The sequence below is a fragment of the Trachurus japonicus genome, chromosome 15, assembly GCF_045865225.1.
Source record: "Trachurus japonicus isolate A0001 chromosome 15, Traja_1.0".
NCBI classification, from domain to species: domain Eukaryota; kingdom Metazoa; phylum Chordata; class Actinopteri; order Carangiformes; family Carangidae; genus Trachurus; species Trachurus japonicus.
The window spans coordinates 6,735,864-6,750,437 of NC_140921.1; the positions used below are offsets into that span (position 1 = coordinate 6,735,864).

The window sequence follows — 14,574 nt, forward strand, 5'->3', positions numbered from 1 at the left end:
AGATGAGTGTTTACCTGAAATAACCTCCAGACCAGTTTTTTTTTTTTTTTTCCTGCTTCAACGTGATTGATAAAAACCAACAGATCATCTCTTATCCTCACAGATAGATGAATATTTTGGCTGAAGTAAATGAGGAACTTGTGTCTCTGGCCTCTCGGCTCATAGAAAGTGATTATATTTCAATTTATCTTCAACTCATAGGAACTTTATGACTTAGAAAAGTAAGGAAGTTAAAGTTTTTAAAGTTGAAATTCTTGCTCTCTGGTAGATTGAGATGTGATAAAATTGTACAAAGACGCTGGTTATCAGTTTACACATCGCTTCTTTGCTCTGAACAGAGGAGAATTAAGAGTGTAACACCCAGACAATCAGCGTAACAAAGATCCTGCTGCATGCGGAGCCGCTGCCCGGGGCTTTGTTATTGATATGAACAGAGATAAGACAAGCATCACTTCAAGAGATTCACCTGATATCCCAGCTCCAGCAGCTGTTTTTATCTCCCACTGTTGAAACGCTCTTTGGTGAAGCTTCGTTTCTCTCTTAGCTTTAATCTAACACTATGTACACACTCTGTCTCTCAGCGTGTGTGTGTGTGTGCGTGTGTTGTTCTTGAGATTTTGAGGTAAAATTGGACCAGATTTAGTTTAATATTCTTTAAACATTTACGTTCTGCTCTCCATAAGAAATTATATCTGTGTTTCTAAGAACCCTCTCTCCAGTAACACCAGGTCAGTGTCAGCCAATCAGAGGAGAGGAGGCTCTGCGACTCTCTTCTGATTGGCCAACTGTTTTCTGTGTGAAAAATAATTTTTTAAAAAATAGAGCAGATTTTAGAATAAAACCCTAAAAGAAATCAAAATCCTGCAAGTGTTGGATGGTGGTGGGTCCAGGTGGTGGTGGGCGGGGCTTAGTGACTGCTTTATTGTGACATCATAAAGTTACAGGAAGTCCTATTGGCTGGTTTTAAGGCTTGGTTTCTGAATACAGGCTGTGAGTATTTCTCTGTGGACTGAGGCTTTGATACTTTCACAGCTTTAATATAGAACCTAGAGCTGATCTATAATCAATCTACACATGGACATCTAGAGGATCTTTAATATTACTCATTGACAGGATGTCCACATTGAGTACTATGTATATATTGATGCCCCAGTTTGAACCTTTTGGTGTCTCAACATCGTTTGACCTGAGAGTCACAGAGTCAGCGACACAGACCGAGGCTGGAGGACGAGATGTGGTGTTTGTGTTGGTGATGTCACCTCCAGAGAGACTGACAGACACAAAGAGGTGGAGGAGGCAGAGAGACAGAGACAGAGAGAAAGAGATAAAGAGAGATGGCCATTAGGAGGGAGAGAGTGAGTGGCGGAGGTAACGGGGAGGACGGAGAGGTGACGTGAGGAGGAGGACGAGGAGCAGAGAGAGGCGTCTTTGTGTGTGTACTTATCTCCTGACCTTCAGCTGCTGTTAAATGCTGCTGTGTGATAATTGGTGTTACAGACGTTACATTGTTCAGACTCAGACAGCTGAAGAAATCAGACCTGAGCCTCCTGGTCCCAGGTTCATACTGGGAGAGAGAAACTTTTTTTTTTTTTTTAGCTCCTTATAGAAACTGAACTTCCATGTGGCCTCCAGGAGTCTTCACAGAGATCAGTGTTTCAGAAACTAAAAGAGCTCAGATTGTTTTCTGCAGCACGAGCACAGTGGAGAGTCGAGTTAAATATCTTCAACAGATAAAAGCTCCGGGGTCTGACACAAGTCGTCCGGGTTCAACCTCACTGACCGTTACAACAAAGCTCTAAACAAGCTGTTAGTGCCAACCCCAGCCCTGTCATACTTACAAGTATAAATACAGTTTGCTGTGACCCCCACTAAAAAGAATAGGCAAACTGAAAATGCACAAAAATAAACCTGAGATATCTCTATTATGTTCAGTCTGCTCCACAGTGCCGGTGTTTAGCTGCATGGTACAGTATATACTTTTGATCCTCTTCATGTTTCATTAGATTGTAAATGTTGGTATCATTCAAAGGGATAGTTTAACATTTTGGCAAAGACCATAATCCCTATAGTCATAGCAGTAGGTTCATTACCTTTAATTATCGGTGCATGTTGTTTTGAGATCGGCGGGGCAGAGACGTGAGCTGCTCAATGAACAGTGCAGGTCCCCTTTCCCTCATCAAACTCATCAAATACACAATCCAACAACTCCAAAACGCTCTGGTGCACAAGTTGCGACCTGCACATTCACCACGCTATGAGATAATCATGTATACTGGTAATTATGTAACATTATGACGCATGAGTTGTTAGATTGTGTATTTGATGAGTTTGATGAGGGACAGGGGACAACTGTATGTACCATTACCTGAGCAGCTCATACCTCTGCCATGCAGATTTCAAAACAACATGCACCGACAATTAAAGGTAATGAACCTATTCCAGTGACTATAGGCCAGGGATTATGGCAATGGATGAATTTGCCAAAATGTTGAACTATCCCTTTAAGCTCTAAATTCACATGGGGATTAATAAATTGTAAGCAGTACGGACTCACTTGTTACTGTCAATTTTTAAACTCACATCACATGAATGCTCTCATTGTTAGAACTGTGAGTTTGTAGCAGCTCTTTTCTCTTATGATGGATTTGATTTGTTTCCTCTGAACCGTTGAATAAACCTCAACGAAACTCATTCATAATTTCCCGAGACACAAAATATACAACACACAAAAAAAAGTGATTTAAGAATGTTAAAGGACTGAAACTTTCTGAACAATGAGCTGTTTCCTGTGGCTGAATTTCACGAGGCAATAACCTGTTAACTTCGGCTCGTTCTGCAGCCGCGGAGCCGTCACCGAGCTCAGCCACCCGCAAAGGAAAAAACAGGAGCTATTGAAAGGTGGAAATGGTGAAGGCGCCTCAGCTGAACGCTCCGACAGGCTGCGTCCACAATGAGCCTCTGATTACCTGCTTCCTAATGAGGAAAATGTTACATGCAAGGCTTTGGAAAGGCTAAGCCACTTAAATACCGAGCGAGGTGTTGTAAATGTCCTTTCATTACTCACTTCCTGTTTGCTTTATTGTTCTCTATAGGCATTCAAACCTCATGCCTCGTCAAGATTTGAATAAAGATTGAACGAATGAGTTTGAAATTTAAAATGTTCAAGTTTTAAAAAAAGAAAAACAGAAGAGAAAAAACACTAAAGCTTTTGGGGAAGGGAACATATCTAGACGTTGTGGCTTGTTTTGCTTTCTGTCTGCAATGGAAGGTTTTTATTTTATTTTATTTTAATCCAACTCTACTTCTCAGTTGCATTTAGCAGTAAGGAAATACTCGTTATTTCAGCCCAGAATCACCAGATCATTACGGTGCCTGTGCTCTTCCAACCTTTAGAGGTTTAGAGACGTGTTTCCTTCCTTGATTAAAAAAAAAAAGTTTTAGATCTTTTTCTCATAAATTTGCAACTTTAAAATTAAAAAGTCTGGGTTTTTAGTTTCTCCCCAGCTCTTCCAGCTCGTCTTTTTTTAACCTACAGTGGCCCTAACACCCCGTCGTAGTATTGTTTATTGTTTATTGTAATATCTCCATGTGTAAGAAACATTTCCTGCCCCTGCCTAGGGTTCATTTAAAACAACAGCCCCCTCCTCATGTGACTGTGTCTAGGAGCACCACTGACTTTACTCACTTATTTGGATGATTGGATTAGAAATTTGCAATTACAGCTGTGACTTGACGCAGCCACACAGAGCAGAGAGTCGGTGGAGGCTGATGGAGTAAAAAAAAAAGAGAAAAAAAATCACATCCATCCAGAGGAAGATAAACTTTTGGCTCAATTTCCTGCGGCCTCAGACGATTCATCTATCATGGTGCTGCAGCTCTGCCCCCCCCGAACCCCCTCAACACACCTATAAAACACTGCTCAATTGACCACTTTGTTCATCCCAGGGACAAAAATGGGACGAATGTTGCAACAATTGTTTGTTTGAAGCGAGTACAAGAGGAAAAAGCAGGAGAGGAGATCGAGGGGGGAGGAAGGAAACTGTTAGGGGAGGAGATGAAAGCAGAAGGGAGGTGAGACCGACACTTTGGTGGACGACCTCGCTTCTCCAGGACGCTGTGGAGTCTTCCTCCTTTTTTTCTCTCTTCTGTTTATTTCTGATAAATGAAAGTATAGAGAAGCAGACGGACAGAAGGAATGGACTCAGAGGAGCTGCAGCAGGGAAATGTGACTTTGGGGGATAAATGTGACGTAAAATGACGACGTGACTGGAGTTTGCTGTAGGAGGAGAAGTCACTGCGTCGATCCCACAGACGCCGACGCTGCTGCAGTGACGCCATGTTTGACTCCTCGTTCTGATGAGTCAGAGACAAGTGTCAGGAAATGAACCACTCACTGGATCACTTGTCTTTGTGTTCAGACGCTGAAGAAACTACAAATCCTCCTCAGCTCTGAGAACTCAGTCCTCTTGCAAAATAACTTTTGACTGACTTTGAGGTTTGTCCCTCTGTGACCGTCAGGATCTTGTCCTTCTTCTTCTCACTCGGGCTCCAGACTGTTCACTTTAAGGGGTCGGACAGATCATGAGCTCCTTCTTCCAGACCTTTTCCAACCGTTTTCAGACCTCACTCTTGATAAATGAATAATAGAGATTCAGAGTGATGGAAAAGCAGACTAATAGAAAACTTTATTGGGAACACCTGCTTAGTCATGCAAGTAGTCAATCAGCTTCTGGTCAACTATCAGCTGATAAATTATGTGATGCAAACCTGTCGACATACAGAAATGCTTCCATCATCTTGTAGAGTTCATGACATGAAGAACTGAGAGCAGACTTCTACTTCTTGTCTCTAAAGACGGTTCATTAAAGGGGACATAATGGAAATATCACTTTTTGAAGGCTCTTTAACATATATTTGGGTGTTTGTCTTGCCTTCCGGACCCCAAAATAGGAGAATTTACAAAAAAAATCTGTAATTTTCAGGCTCCCTAGGTTGAAATCCATGTGGTTTTATGAGCTGTTCCCTCAGCTGTCTTCCAGTGATGTAACTAGGATTTGAATTTGCATAACTCGACCCCTACCTGGTACCAGTAGAAGGGGCAGGGCAAGCAGTGGTTCATTTGCATTTAAAGGGACAGGCACTGAAACCAGCTGTTCTGAACAGGGCTGTTTTGAGAGGATGAAAAGAGCTGTGATGTTTGATCCTTGGGGGATTTTGACCACAGCATGTCACAGACATGTCTTTATGACACCTGGGAACTATTTTAATTTGTGGAAAAGGGGCAGAATGTGTCTCCTTTAAGACTCTTCATTGGACTTGTCCTGCTACAGAGTGACTGGACCAACTCAACAGCTTAAGTGTCTAAAACTTCAGGTGTGTTGGTGATGAAATGAACCCGATGGTCGTCTTCTCTCCACCGTCTCTACTGGAAACCTCCAGCCTCAGCACTGAGGCCTGTGTGAGTGTGTGTCTATGTGTGTGTGTGACTGAACGGACCATAAAAAAGGTATTAGTGATGAGGCACTGAACCACTATGAGAAGTGCACGATGAAACAACAACCTTTCTGGATTATGTCCAATAATCCTCTATAGGGCCGAGCACTGAGATTGCTCAGTATTGCCAAGGAGCCAATTTCTACATTGCACATGGTCAGCAAAAACTGTTGTCTGGCCTTAAGTGGCACTTGATATTTAAAATATAAATAAAATGAGCGAGAGACTCTGATCTCCCTCTCTCTCTCTCTCAGGTCAGAACCTCTGTTCTCCTCTCGTCTACTGAGTGGCCGTCGGCTCACAAAGCTTTTACACTGGACACACAGCTCAGCAGGATTTCACTCTTGGCTTAAATGGCCACCTGGACTCGGCCCACCTGCCTCTCCGCCTCTCCTCTCGCCCATCGCTCTCTTCTCTGTTTATTTCCAACTTTTTAGTCATCCCTCCCTCTTATTTGTCACTCTCCTTCTCTCTCTCTCTCTCTCTCTCCGTCACACACAAACACACACACACACTTACTGTGATTAGTTTGGGAAAGCAGCCAGAGACGGCTCCGAGTGTCGTCACATTACCCCGCTCTGCTTCATCATTTAGTCTCACACACGCACACACAAACACACACACACACACACTTACTCACACAAGTATGAGCTGGCACCAAACACAACACACAAAGCTTCAGGTACACACAAAAACACACACACACACACACACTGACTTCTCTGCCGTTAGATTTGTCATTTTGCTAATCCGCCCGTTATTATCCAGTTAAACCAGTGCAGTGGAGACAGCACACACAAACACACACACACACGCAAACACACACACCAGCTTTTCAACCACACAGTGTTGATGAGGTCACATGTCGTGTTGGTTTCAGGCTCTGATCTGTGTGACTGTGTTTTGATCTAACGAGCGTCATGTGACCTGAAGCTGCAAACTTTTTTACTCATCGTGACGCTCGTTCACTAATGCACTGAATCCCACAGTCTTAGTTTTAAAGAGTTTTTACAGAACGGAGGAGAGTTGCTGTGTTGAAGCAGATCCAGTCTCGTAAACATGATGTAATGTGTGTGTGTGTGTGTCTGTGTGTGTGTGTGTGTGTTCAGTTTTTTTGCGGTTTATGTGCATCTTAGATAAAACAAGCTAGTGGGTTGTTATCCCACACAAACACATACACATGCATACACACTAGGTTGTCGTTGCTTTGGAAACCATGCTGCCAGTTTCAACTATAAGCCACCAGGAAGTAAATAAATGAGTAAGTGCACAAATATTAATGTGAACGTACTCATTTATTCACTTTGTCAAAATGTGTGTATGTGTGTGTGTTGACAAAATTGTGGTTGTGATCATTTCAGCGCCAACAAACACCTGTAATTTTTCTCTTTCCTGTTTTATTCTCTTTAATTTTCTGTCACCAAAACATCAGTGACTTGTTTATTTCTTCAGCTATTTGTTGCTAATACGACACTTTAGTCTAGTGTGTGTGTGTGTGTGTGTGTGTGTGTTCTTGTCAGTAGAACACATCGTTTCCTGACATTTTCCTGACGCTGCGTTGTGTTAAATATTCTTCTGTGAGCTTGTTTTCCCAAAACCACATTATCAGAACGAAGCAAATGGAAATGTAGAAATTAAAAGTCACGCTATGTCTCTGTCATTTTATGTTTTTGTTTTTTTACAACAATGAACTAAGGAGCAGATCCTCATAAAGCCTTCATCAGAGCAAATACAACACAACTAATTGTTTTCTTGTGGAGGACGTACATTAATCTGTATTAGCAGGGTGACACAGATAAAGACTAAATCCTGGTGACAGCACCAAGAACACACACACACACAGAAACTAAAACACACACTCATCTGTGTGGTATTTGATCGCTACTTATGAACCATAAAAGCTGATTGGTTTGACTTTCTAAAAACTGAAATGATCGAACCTCAAACATGCGTTGCTGTAGTAACATGAACATAACGACACTGGAGACCAAACACTTCCTGGAACACGTTGTTTTAGTTCATATTCATGACTTGTAAGAGGTCGTCTTAAAAGGGTTCATGGGTTCAACTCCTACAGTTTTGTTCATAACTTGGAAACTATGGTAACCCTTTAATTTACAAGCAGCTAAATACATGATAATGTCAAGAAATAGCCAAGAAATAACAATTAATTGTGTAGTAATGTCAAGACATAGCCTAGAAATAACAGTCAATTTCATAGTAATGCATGTTTTTCATAAAGGCAAAAGATTACACATGCTTTTCATGGAAAGGCCAGAATTTTTCTCCACCAGGACCTTGTAATTGAACGTTATTTCTGAGCTATTTCTTGACATTATCAAGTAGTAGTAGTAGTAGTAAACCTTTATTTAATCAGGCAAGAATTGCTAAGAATACATTCTTATTAAGGCAATGGCCTGGTAGGAGGTGAAAGACCTCCTACGGGGCAAGTAATTAGCGGCCTGTAAATTAAAGGGTTACTGAAACTATAAAGCAAAGAAAGAATGGTGAGCTACAGAGGAAAATGGTTACAGTATGCCGTGTGTGTGTCAGAAAGTGTCTCAGCCAGACCACAGTAATAAACAGGGTTCATCTCTGTGACCTCTGTGGTACGGTATGGCATAAGGGTCAAACCTGATCAATAACTCAATGCCTCTCCTCCTCCTCGTCGCTGTGGACTCGGATGTAAAGGATGAAACCAGATCCCACCGTCAGATGATACTTTACATACAGCAGGACACATTATACACAACCAGTCCCACTGGTGCTGTTCATATAGACATGCTGATGTTTCTTTTCTTTTTTTTTCAAATTAATTAACAAGTTGTCGTTAATTAAAGCGGTTCAGTGTTAGTGCTGTGTTGTTGTACATGTGCTCTCCATCAGCAGCCTGTATGTTCGGATACAGTCCTGATTCATTTGAGGCTTCATGGGAAACTGATGTGATGTGATGGATGGAGCTCAGTGTGACAGAGACACTGTGGATCTTTATTGATATAAATGAGAGAATCTGTAAATGTGCATGTTGGGACTGTTGAATACCGACATGCAGCGCACTGTTGATGTATTCAGACTCCTGCAGCTACATGCTGAAATATTTAAAATCAATTTTTTCATGCCCCTAAAAGGAAAGAAAACAAAAACTGAATTTCAGAAATTGAGCTCATTTTAATCTTTGAGTTCCTACACCTTTGTTGGAGTCTTCAGTGTCTATGTGTGGTCATTTAAGATGATTGGACCTGATTTCTGAAGACACACTGCATTGGAGTCCATCCTAAGCAGAAGTCTACACCGGGTTTATAACATAATTTATAACATAAAACAACGTGGATTTCAATCTAGGGAGCCTGAAAATTACAGATTTTTTTAGTCAATTCTCACATTTTGGGGGCCGGAAGGCAAGACAAACACCCAAATATATGTTAAAGAGCCTTCAAAAGGAGATATTTCCATAAAATGTCCCCTTTAAACATCTGTAGAGACCTGAACGTGTGAGTCCACTACCGGTCCCCATCCAGCCTGTCAGAGCCTGAGAGGATGTGCAGAGAGGAATGACAGAAAATCCTTAAAATCCAGCTGAGCTAAGCCTGTTTCATCAGGCTCAGGAAGACCGGAGGCAGCAATCAGAGCCAGACGTGGCCGAGGACCAAAGGACTGAAGGAGTGAAGCCTCTGAAAACTCACGCCTTTTAATACATGTGTAAAAAATGTCTAAAAATCAGATTTTAGAAGAAAAAAAACGACTTTAGCACAACGTTGCAACATAAGACTGAAAAAGCCGAACGTGTCTGACGTGTGTGAATGAACTGTACATGAGCAGACCAGATGTGAACATGTGTCTACACACACTGTGCTACCTGTTTACATCCGAGCGCAGCAGGTGGAGCTCCACAGGCTGCCAGTCAGCGCTGCCTCCCCCAGCTGGGAGCTTTGATCCTGGGGGAGGAGGCAGCAGCCGTCTGGGCGGTGTGGCTGGAGCTCCGAGCGTTCAGGCGTCTGCTGCATCGTTTAGACACACACTGACATACTGTATATGACACCGACCTCTCGTTTCTTTTTACACTGCAAAAACTCAAAATCTTTCCAAGAATGGGTTAGGGTTAGTCTTCTTTCTTGTCAAAATGTCTCAATTTTAGTCTAAACTAATCTCTTTCCACTTAAAATAAGACTCATCACCTAAAAATGAACTTGTTTTTAGACAGTTTTCACTTGTTTCAAACTAATTTTCAATTGAAATAAGTAGAAAAATCTGCCAGTGAAAGCAAGTTTTTTGTGCTTGTAATAAGAAAGAAAAACTTGATCCACTGTCAGATTTTTCTACTTATTTAAAGTGGAAAATTTGCTTGAAAAAAGTAAAAAGTGTCTGAAAACAAGCTGCTTTTTAAATGTGACGAGTTTTATTTTAAGTATAATGAGATTTATTTTGACTAGAAACGACATTTTGACTAGAAATAAGACAAATATTTTGAATATTTGCAGTGTACCAACAGTCTTTCCATGTGTCTTCATTGTGTACATGTTTGTTTATCTGTTGTGTTCACAGGCGGCGCCGAAGCCCATCGCCATGGAGCCGTGCTGGGGGAGCAGAGCAGGTGTTCTGACGGTGCTGCTGTATCTGCCCAGAGTCCCATCTGGTATACCTCCACCTGGACAGTCTGGTACGACACACACACAACACACAAGCACACACACCACAGCTTATAGAAAGTGTTATTCCAGCATTTTTTATTACTGTTATTTCAGATTTTAAACATTTTGATAGATTTATTATGTGCTTTTATTCTGAAGTTGGAATAAAATCAAAGCCTCAGGTGCACAGTGTCGTCTGTTTGATGAGGAGAGTCAATCATATTTGATGCTGATGAATTTGAAGGGTCAGCTCGTGCGTAATGACAGTGTTTATGTCCGACTGTTAGACAGTTGTCAGACGCCACTAATGTGACACTTTGTGATTAAGTGTAACAAATATCATCTCTCCCACCGGTGACTCTCTTCCATATTCATGCGATCGTCAACGTTCGTTGTAAACCGTCAGCTGTCGCAGCCGTGAAATCTCACATCTTAGTCATTGTGTTACTCATAAAAACACACACAGTCGACGCTGTTTGTGTTTGTGTTGCTTTTACAAGTTTTTCTGCAGCAGCGTTGCGTCGTCTAAAAAGAGTCCAGATGTAAGAGTCGGTGCTTCTCTCGTGCCTCGTGGCAGCTTCCCATCCACCGTCATGTAAAACTGGCAGTTTGAACAAAAGCCTCGTATAAACACACTAAAACGTGATGTGTGCATCTGAGGCATCGTCAAAAGTGTCTTGATGTTTGTTTCTCCGGCCGCCGTCGTTAGGTGTCTGCCGCAGGAGGCTTTTTAAAGGGATAGTTCACCCAAAATTAAAATTTCACTCATTATCTACTCACCCTCATGTGGACTAAGGGCTGGGAGAAGTTTCAGAGTCCTCCGTGGCTTCTCTGAGTTACGGGGGGGGTCCGCACAGCAGTATTTGTCCATATAATGGTTGTGAATGGATACCAACTTTCTTTGTCCAAAAAGACACACCAAAAAACATCCAAATACCTCCATGCTGCTCGTCTGTAATGTCCCTCTTGTATTGAAGCCCCGACGTGAGAAATTGTTCCGAAAAAAATTAAATAAGTCTATATTTCAAGCTTGTTTGTAGCGGAAGCTCCCAATGTCTCGGTTCACTGCTCTTCCTGTGTGATTTGCACTGACCGGCGGAACAATTTCTCATATCGGGGCTTCAATACAAGATGGACATTACAGACGAGCACTATGGAGGTATTTGGATGTTTTTTGGTGTGTCTTTTTGGACGAAGAAAGTTGGTATGCATTGACAACCATTATATGGACAAATACTGCTGCGCGGACCCCCCCCCCGTAACTCAGAGAAGGCACGGAGGACTCTGAAACTTCTCCCAGCTCTTAGTCGACATGAGATTGAGTAGATAATGAGTGGAATTTGAATTTTGGGTGAACTATCCCTTTAAAGACACACGGTGAAGTCTTCTCTCCACCGTACCTTTTGATTTCTGTGGAAGTCTGTGGAAGCTGCTTGTTTCTGTGAATCTGCGTCCGACGCCGACAAATAGAGGAAAGAGCTTTTTGATTTCCCCTCCACACAGTCACATAATGTTCGGTCCTCTGCACCGGTAATCAGGATGTCATCAAACTCACTGAGTCACACGCGGCCTCTGAAGCACACGTGTGTCTGACGTCTGGATGTGTCCAGTGTCTGGAACAGCGCGTCGGTTATCGGGGAAATGTATTTTTAGAGCCACTCTTCTTGTTCTTTAATTACATAGGATGCATTGTCATGGTAACCGACAAACATGCACAGTGAAGTGTTGATGCAGAATTTGAATGTTTTTTTATGTATTTCGATAGGAAGTGTCGGCCTCATCGGTCTCCACACAATTTTGGTTGACAGTAATGAGAGCGATGCAACAAAGGTCCCGAGATAGAAACACGACTCTAATGCAGGAAAGCAACAGAAAATGTGCAGATCAGCAGCTTTTACACTATTTTTCATCATCAATACCACTTATCCTTTTAGAGTGTGTGTGTGGGGAGGAAACCCACTCAGGTACAAGGGTGAATAAGCAAACTGCACAGAAAGGCAGGTTTGAACCCAGTATCCTCTTGCTGTGAGCAGAGCGTCTAAACACTACATCATCGTGCCGCCTGTTTTTTCAATATGTAGCTTTAAATAAAAATCAGATGCGGTGCCACATAGACTTCTGCTTCCTCCTCACAGCAACATGATTTATGACTCGACATGCGGCGCCTCTTATAGGGATAGTTCACCCAAAATTGAAATTTCACTCATTATCTACTCACCCTCATGACGACTAAGGGCTGGGAGAAGTTTCAGAGTTATTCGTGCCTTCTCCGAGTTATAGGGGGTCTGCAAGGGATACCAACTGTCTTCGTAACAAAAAGACACACCAAAAAACATCCAAATACCTCCATGCTGCTCGTATGTAATGTCCGTCTTGTATTGAAGCCCCGAAATGCGAAATTGTCCCGAAAAAAATTAAATAAGTCTATATTTCAAGCTTGTTTTGTAGCGGAAGCTTCTCGAAGCTCCTCTTCCCGGTTTGGCAAATTTGGACGAACTGGGAAGAGGAGCTTCCGCTACAGACAAGCTTGAAAAATTTACTTATTTCATTTTTTCGGGACAATTTCGCATTTCGGGGCTTCAATACAAGACGGACATTACATACGAGCAGCATGGAGGTATTTGGATGTTTTTTGGTGTGTCTTTTTGTTACGAAGACAGTTGGTATCCATTTGCAACCGTTATATGGACATGCACTGCTACGCCGAGACCCCCTGTAACTCAGAGAAGCCACGGAGGACTCTGAAACTTCTCCCAGCCCTTAGTCGACATGAGGGTGAGTAGATAATGAGTGAAATTTCAATTTTGGGTTAACTATCCCTTTAAAGCCGCTCTGATGTGGTCGGACCTGCCTCTGGTTTCCCTCCAACGTTTCCTGTCGGATCGCTCGTTTCCCTCGTTCAGACGTCCTGACTTTCCACGGTCTGAGCTCGTGTTGCTGCCACGGACGGACGTTACATGATCCCCCCCCACCGCGCATCACTTCCACACAGACCCGACCGCCCGACCGACCGCGGCCTGGCGTGTTGTGCAGCGTCAGCACAAGGCCAATCTTCGCTCCCTGCAGCTCATCTTGCACCTCGGCCGACCTCTCCTTCTCTTGCCCCGCTCTCACGGAAACGCCTCGTCTCTCTTTCTCTCTCTCTCTTTGTATTTTCCTTCCCCCCCCTCCCCTGCAGCTTTTTTTTTTTTTTTTTTTGCGAGACTGCTGTCAGTTTGTCTTGTTGGTAGTTTTTGTCCTCATGAAGTGGACTTGTCTGTAACTGGAGCAGGTGTGAGAAGCCTCTGTTCCTCCAGGCAGGAAGCAGCTAGGCTTTAACACAGCGAGTATCTGACAGAGGAAACGAGCGGAGCAGACGGAAAACGAAGCACTTTGCAAGGAAGTGTTATTGTGGGGCTGGAAGGAGCTTCACGTCAGAGCCTTTAAAAGGTGGCAGCAGTCAGCGCGGTCTAATAGAGAGGAGGGAAAAGTGTCAGCTTGTGTGAGAACAAGTGTGTCAGTGATAGAAAGTAAAAGCTTCTCCAGCACCAAAGGTCATTTTGATCCAGGTCCAAAGTCTCCAGGACATGAAGCTCAGGTGAAGCTCATGTTTCCTTTATTAAGATTAATCACTGATAAAATATTAGAATATGAGGTTTATGTGACAAAACAGCCCAAACCTGAAGTTTAAACAACCTTAAACAACGCCTGATACTTCCGTTTTTTTTATTTATCCCTCCTGTTGTCCTTCTGGGTCAAATTGACCCAATCTGTTCACTTCCTCCATCCTTCCTTCTTTCCACAATCCTTTTTCCCTTGCTTCTTTCCTTCCTTCCTTCCTTCCCTTCGTCCTTACTTCTTCTTCCTTCCTCTTTTGATCCAGTTGACCTGGTCTGTTCCCTCCCTCCATCTTTCTTTCCTTCCATTTCCCCTTCCTTCTTTCCACAATCCTTTTTGCCTCCCTCCCTTCCTTCCCTTCGTCCTTACTTCTTCCTTCTTTTTTGACCCAATCTGTTCCCTGACTCCATCTAGCTTTCCTTCCTTTTCCCCTTCCTCCTTTTCTCCCATCGTTCCCTTTGTCCTTCCTGCCTTCCTTCTATCCCTTTATCCTTCCTTCATTCCTTCTTTCTTCCCCTTTGTCCTTCCTTCCTTCTATCCCTTTATCCTTCCTTCCTTCCTTCCTTCCCTTTGTCCTTCCTTCCTAACTCCCTTCCTTTCGTCCTTCCTTCCTTGACCCAGGAGGACAGCAGGATGGTTAACTGCAGATAAAATCAGTTTAAGGACGTTTATATTGTTTGAATCACAGTTTTCTTCACAAGAGTTAAAAGTCCTGTGATTTAAATGGAGGTTTTTTCTTTTTTTCTTCTTCTTCCTCACCTCCTTCTTCTACCTGGTGCTGTGGACATGAGCTCATCGGCGCAGAGTCAGACTCATTTTCAGGAAATTAGGGCCAATAAGAGGCTCATCAGTTCTA

General features: G+C 42.8%; 1 protein-coding gene across 3 annotated transcripts in view; it reads left to right on the forward strand.

The window, feature by feature from the left end:
• The window catches only part of atrnl1a (attractin-like 1a), a 317,760-nt gene that overhangs the window by 292,512 nt on the left and 10,674 nt on the right, over positions 1-14,574 (forward strand). For all 3 annotated transcript variants that reach the window (XM_085799375.1, XM_085799373.1, XM_085799374.1), the window contains one exon: positions 10,036-10,150. In XM_085799375.1, coding sequence (XP_085655501.1) covers positions 10,036-10,150 — 115 coding nt within the window. The remainder of the gene's footprint in view (positions 1-10,035; positions 10,151-14,574) is intronic.